Raw genomic sequence first — 6821 nt, 5'->3', positions numbered from 1 at the left:
AGCCAGGGACACAAAGATACATCATCTCTATTGCATGAACATAGTGTATAAGAAATAGGACACAGCCATAAAAAAAGTAATATAACTTTCAATGGCACATCCATCACATTCTTCATGCTTTTTCCATCCTCTTGTTCATCTCCTTGATTGTCCTTGGGTGGAAGTCGCTCTTGTTTCGCTTTCTTCTTGGTTGTCAGATTTATTGCGATGGCTAGCATAGTGTTGATCCCCGCCTCCAAAGCTTCTTTATCAGCTCCAAAAAAATTAAACCTGCCCACAAACCCCATAAACACACAAACATAGCAAAAAATCGAAGTTGGATGTGTTATAGATCTGCCTTCAAAACTTACAGAGTTTCTTGTTTCTAAATACCCTACCATATAACAGTGATACCCAGAGCATGAAATTGTTTGCCACTTGGAAGCCAGCGTTTACACCAAGACCATCTCTGGTTCATAGACTTTGGGATGTTGTTACCTTGGAATAGCAGACGTTGAATAGTTTCATTCTCACTACAAAAGTAACATGTGGGACTCTTGCAATTACCAACTTTTTTTTTCTACCTTGCAAATAGATATCTTTAATTTTAGAAGATCGTCCCACATGGCAGAATCAGATTGCCTATGTTTCATAGTACAAATTGATTTGCCATTCAAATATTTGAATTTAATGATTTGCTTTCAGAAACCATTTTAATTCTCTAATTTCCTCAAATAGTACTCTCAAGTTTCTTAGTGGTGTATGTATCCTCACCAAAGACCATAATGTTCAACCTCAACGTTCTTAAAGAATATTGGAGTTCATGGGTACAAGATGATCGCAAGGCATACTTGAATTGCGCCGTATTGCTAAGTCAAATACTTGGATCCATGGAGAAACAAATCATACACTTAGATTAATAAGTATATGTCTAGATATATATAGCAATTTCAATATATCAAAAAGTCAAAATAATTTATATTTTTGACTGGAGGGAGTAGCTAGTTAATTTTATTTAGCTTATCAAATTTAATCTAGTACATCTAAAAAGGAGAACTAATAGGTGGACTATTTTTCTAGCCGATCTTCAACTTATTGTTAGAGCATCTCCAACAGTTATGCAATTGGACTATGCATTCTAGAAATTTGTCACAAACCTTAAAAATTGCTCTCCAACAGTTATGCATTTGACTTATGTATTTTGGCAAACTTGGCATTTGATGGACCAAACTTGTCATTTTTGCATAGGCACAATGGCTTGACAAATTTGATATCCCGAGTTTCCTGGACTCCTTGTCGTGCGCGACCTCCCCACGCGATGCGGTAGTTTCCCGCGAGGACTCCTCCTCCCCGCGCGCAACTAGGAGATACGATCCATCGCCGCATCCTCTCCTTCCTTCACGCGACGCGAGGCTAGGAGAGATCCCTCGCCGCCTCTTCTCCTTCCTTCACGCGACGCGACGCAGCTACGGTTGAGGTACTCCCTACGATCCAGTCTTTTGTATGCGGTTTGGATTACAATTTTTGGCCGGCTTGGAGTAGAAGATGGCCGGTTGGGAGGATGTTTTGGCCGACTGGTTCAAGTACATATTGCAGAGGTCATTGATTTGGCGCTTGATAGATACATATTGTAGAGGTCAAAAATGCCAAACACTTAGAGATGGACTTATTTTTCCTCTGGCAAAACGTTTAGGGATTTGGTAAATTCCAACAAATGGCAAATTTCAATTACATAATAGATGCTCTTAGCCAACTACAAGTGTTCTAGACCAATTTTTTGCCCCAAAATTATTTTTTCACGAGCAAACTACTGTAGACCTCGCAATGATAGAAAGAACAGTCTTGGTCAGTGACAGTCGTGGTCTGTTGTTACATTGGCCAAAAAAACGCGAGCTTGATGCACATGTAGTATGTAGCTAGTCCTGCTTTAGTGCTTATTCTTTAGTCATATCATCACCGTGCCCACCCCTATGGTTGTGCTATCGTCATCAATGGAAGAACTCCGTCAACCAATGGCCCTCAAGATTTGCAGCCTGCCAGCCTCCACCTCAAGAAGACAAGAACGGCATACGTACGACGCCCGGCGGCCGGCCGGTGATGGTCATGCGTAAGCCGGCAGGGATGTCACCTGACCGGCCGCTCCCTCCTCCTCGTCGTCGCTGCTCCTCCCGTCCACCTTGCCGCTCCCGTAGCGGCTCGCGCACACGAGGTACACCGCGAAGTCCGCGACGGCCAGCACGGCGAGCAGGAAGTAGAACTTGTCGAGGTGGCCCTCGTTGAGGTCAGCCGGGATCCACCCGGACCGCCCTCGCGTCGTGGTGAGCCTGGTGACCGCGCTCACGATGACGTCACTGAAGTAGTTGCCGAGCGACATGGACATCATGCAGAGCGCGCTCCCGAAGCTTTTGAGCCCGTCGGGCATCTGGCCGTTGAAGAACTCGAGCTGCCCGACGTACATCATCACCTCCGACACGCCGATCAGCGCGTACTGCGGCACCTGCCACATGATATGCAGGTCGCTGCTCATCGCCGCGGTGGCCCTGGCCTTCCGGAAGTGCTCGACCGTCCCGGCCGTGGCCATGGCCAGGGCACCCACGACCAGGCCGAGGCCCATCCTCTGCAGCTCGGTGGGGCCGGCCGGGCGGCCGGTGAGCCGCGCCAGGAACGGGCAGATGGCGCGGCGGTACAAGAAGATCGTGGTGGCGACGGCGAGGATGTCGAAGGCCGACATGCTGGAGGGCGGGACGGAGAAGCCGGAGAACGGGGTGGTGCGGCGCATCGCGGCGCCCTGCACGACAAAGAGCGAGGCCATCTGGGTGAAGACGACCGAGTAGAGGATGGTGCAGAGCCAGATGGGGAGGAGCCTCAGGATGCTCTTGACCTCCTCCACCTGCGTCACCGTGCACAGCTTCCAGGGGTCGCGCGCGCCGAGCTTGGAGTCCGTGTCAGCGTGCGCCGCGCGGTCCAAGAAACTGCAATGGCAGGAGGAGATTCGAGTCAGATGGCATTGCTGCGTTCACGCCGGCCGAGATCAGTTCGTCGTGCATAGTACTATCTCTGCACCTGCACCTGCACGTACCTGAACCCTTGCGTGTGCAAAAGCTTCCTGCCACCGGCGGCATCCGCCTTCTCGTCGCCCTCGTACAGGCTGACCACTCCGGTGGTCGACGCGCCCGCCTTCCATTTCCTGGACGCGGCGATGGCGACCTGGCAAATCCTCCCGATCGGGTTCCCTCCGGGCTGGAAATAGCGATACCGGAGCGTCCCGCTGAGGAAAAGCAGGAGCGCGGTGGCGGCGGCGGCGGTGGAGGCCCAGAAGCCGAGCGCCCAGCTGCCCTTGTCCTCGAGGTAGCTGAGGAAGGTGTTGGAGAAGAGCGAGCCGAGGTTGAGGGCGAGGTAGAAGTAGCTGAAGAAGGAGACCTTGGAGTGCGCCTCGGCGGGGTCGTCCTCGTCGAACTGGTCGGCGCCCAGGGTGGCGATGTTGGGCTGGTACCCGCCGTTGCCGAAGGCGATCATGTACAGCGCGATGTAGAAGATCCCCAGCTCCTTGCCGGAGTGCGGGCCGCAGGGCGCGTGCTCCATGCCGCACCCGTCCGGCCTGATTAGGTAGAGGTGCGACGACACCGACAGCAGCGCGAGGCCCTGCAGCAGCGTCAGTTCATGACAGCCACTAGTTAGTCGATCAGCCGTACGTGTAATCTTAATTTGATCGATCCATCGATGTACGTGTGTACGTGGTAGTACGTAGCACACAACAATGATGTGTTTGGGATCCATGCAATGCATGGATGCCACCGTGCACAAACTCTATGAACCGTCCACCTCAGCTTTCCATGGGGGACGAACGAAAATGGATACTGTGCGTGCTATAGACGGATGATTGTAGCCTTTGTATTGTAGGTACATATACAAAGAACATGTGTTTGCTTGCACGTATGCATGAAAAGGAACCAATGATTCCTGAACCAAAAGCTTAGGCACGGACAGAAGTAGAAACAGGGGATTGCCGGTATATATATATAGTGTCGTCGAGACGATGCATCGATCGCCACGTGAAAACTCTTTCCGACAACGCTGATCGATCGGTAGACTGGCAGATCGTTGTTGGGGAACTCTTTCTGACACACGGAACTCGGTACTATATTGGCAGTTCGATGAATATATATATCTAGGTGTAGACGTGTGCGACTTACGAGCACAAAGATGGCCTGGAAGATGGCGCAGGTCTTGTAGCGTCCCCAGTAGGAGTCGCTGAGGAAGGCGCCGATGAGGGAGAACATGTACACGGTGCCCGTCCACTTGCTGACGTTGTTGGCGGCGTCTTCGTTGCTCTGCCCCAGCACCCGCGTCAGGAACAGCACCAGGTTCACGTTCACGCCGAAGAAGGCTAGTGTCGCCAGGCCCTGGTTCACTGCAACACCATATACAAAAAAAAAAACCCACCACCGTCAGCACGTCGATTTCCACTACTAATTAATCTTCTTCCTCTTTTTTTCTTTCAAACGGAATCGATTTCCACTAGTCACCAACAAGCCTTTCCACGACGTGTCAAGTAATAAGGCCGGTCTGATGGCTAATCGAGACGTCAACGTACACACATAGTACCGGCAAAAAGGTTGATCGACAAGCACCCACAAACAGTATGGGGAAACTCGGCTTTCGGCACTCCCCATTGAAAGCAATGCAGAACCGGCCGGGCAGCCAAAGCACATCATCGATCAATCGCTTTAGTTTCAGTCGCAAGCTATTGAGAGTACTAGCTTATGGCAGCCACACATTTATCACTGCTAAGCTAGCTACAGACAGTACAGAGATCGATTGCTAGCAAGCTAGATCGATCATGGCGGACCACCATCCCCTAATAATAACCACATCCTAGCTAAAATGTGGCGTTAGTAGTGCGTCCAAGCAGGCTCCCCGTGACCCGGAACCCCCAGTTCCGGGCGTTGCATGCATGGCCGATGTCACCTCTCGGCATGCAGAATCACACATAAAAAAAAGGACCCGGTGTCTACCGCCACTTCGAGGAGCAGCACTTAAGAGTGATTCGCGCATTGGTGACGTTGCAATAAGAGCGTAACCGCAAATCCTTTTCGTAGTTGCATGATTTGGCGTGGTAGGAGATCAACGGCAGGTTTCAATATTATTATTATTTCAATTTCAATAGACAAAACTATGGCAGAATAATACCAAGGATTAGAGCACCGGCAAGCCATCCTCCTGATTTCCCCTTGACCGCCGGGCGGCCCTTGATGTCGACGGAGCCGTCGAGCGTGTACTCGCAGCACTTGTCCTGCTTCGGCGTCGGCGTCGGCGCGCTCATCTCCCCTCCTTCCACGACGATCGCCCTCATCTTCATGTCGCCGTCGTTCGCAGACTGCAGCCATCGATCGAGCTAGATACTGTTAGTTGACAGTGTCACTCTACTACAGGTTCCCATATAGTTCCATGCATCAAATGAAACCTATTCAGACACAACTCCAGGGAAAACAAACTGATGAAACTGCTTGTATAGCTAGCACGCGTGCCGTTGCGAAGAAGATATGATGCGTGAATCAACACAAGAACGATGATCGAGAAATTAAGAGTCTATATACGCACTAACCATTTCTTTTCCCTCCTCACTAGCTCGATCGATAGATGGCCTCTACTGATGACGTATGTATGCAACGCGACAAGCCAAGGCAGGCAGGCAGCTAGCGGCTTGTGTGAGGAGGCCAGGCGAGAGAAAGGGGATGGCAATGGTGGTAGAACGAGGGAGGGGGGTTGGTGCGATTTATAGAGCTCAGAAAGGGGCCGAGCAGTGTATAGTGTGGCTTACAGCTGATGTGCAGAACAAAAGGGGGTGGGGCGCGGGGTGTGCACGTCTTGCTCACGTGATGTCACTCGTGCAGGTATCTTAGGTAGATGCATCACAAGGAGGCATCGCCATCAACGGCGACTGTCGCCCATCTCTTTCTCACCGTATTATTAATTTTCTCCATATTTCTTGGGGTTTTTCTGCCTTGTCCGCAGAGCCCCCCATTTTATCACGCAAGGAATTCAGCCTGCTGTTCTTGGTAAAATCCCTGCACGCTTTACTCAACCCCTGCTGGTCGTCGGGCGTTTTCTTCAGACGTGACCATGCTCGGAGCCTCGGCTTCGGGCCTTGTTTAGTTCGCGAAAATTTTTGGTTTTGGCTACTGTAGCACTTTCGTTTGTTTGTGACAATTATTATCCAATTATGGAGTAACTAGGCTCAAAAGATTCGTCTCGCAAATTACAGATAAACTGTGCAATTAGTTTTTATTTTCATCTACATTTAATGCTTTATGCATGTGTATAAAGATTCGGTGTGACGGGGAATCTTGAAAACTTTTTGGAACTAAACAAGGCCTCAGTAGAAATCCTCTAGCTTGCCACTTTTTCTCGCTAGTACCGTCAGCCTGTGTTCAGCTAGCTATAAGCGAGACGCCGTATAGCGCCGCGATTCGTTTTCTGCCAGTCAGTCATCAGTTTCCTTGAGCGAGGTGAATCATATCGCTTCGCCCGCGAAAAGTGGCAAGAAGCGCGCGTCAAAGACGTGCCTTGTGGCCGGCCCTTGCAGCAGCCAGCAGGAGATCGAGGCGTTCTGGATTCGGCGGCGGGGCATTGGTTTGTCATGCATGGCCTCATGGGTCAACAATTAAGGCAGGCATTCGTTCCTCCAGATGGTCACGTACTGTCTTAGGCCTCGTTCGTTTACAGTTATTTTGGCCAGGAATGAATCCTGATGCTGGTGGCTCATACAAATTAGCATAGCGTTCCAGGCCTGGAAATATTCCAGGCCTTGAGTAACTAAACCAAGGCCTAGCCAAGGAAAT

The 6821-nt window shown here is 50.5% G+C and overlaps 1 protein-coding gene across 1 annotated transcript; it reads right to left on the bottom strand.

Annotated features, from left to right (window-relative positions):
* On the bottom strand, positions 1805–5741 carry LOC8073896 (protein NRT1/ PTR FAMILY 7.2). The gene is made up of 5 exons (XM_002452673.2): positions 5585–5741; positions 5170–5356; positions 4173–4390; positions 3059–3621; positions 1805–2951 (listed from the first exon to the last, which is right to left on the bottom strand). Exons 1-5 carry the CDS (start codon positions 5585–5587, stop codon positions 2081–2083), a joined length of 1842 nt encoding a protein of 613 aa, XP_002452718.2. The 5' UTR covers positions 5588–5741; the 3' UTR covers positions 1805–2080.

Source organism: Sorghum bicolor, chromosome 4 (genome assembly GCF_000003195.3).
Source record: "Sorghum bicolor cultivar BTx623 chromosome 4, Sorghum_bicolor_NCBIv3, whole genome shotgun sequence".
In the NCBI taxonomy this organism is placed as follows: domain Eukaryota; kingdom Viridiplantae; phylum Streptophyta; class Magnoliopsida; order Poales; family Poaceae; genus Sorghum; species Sorghum bicolor.
Note: the sequence above shows the minus strand (reverse complement) of the source record. Positions and strands in the feature narration are given on the sequence as shown.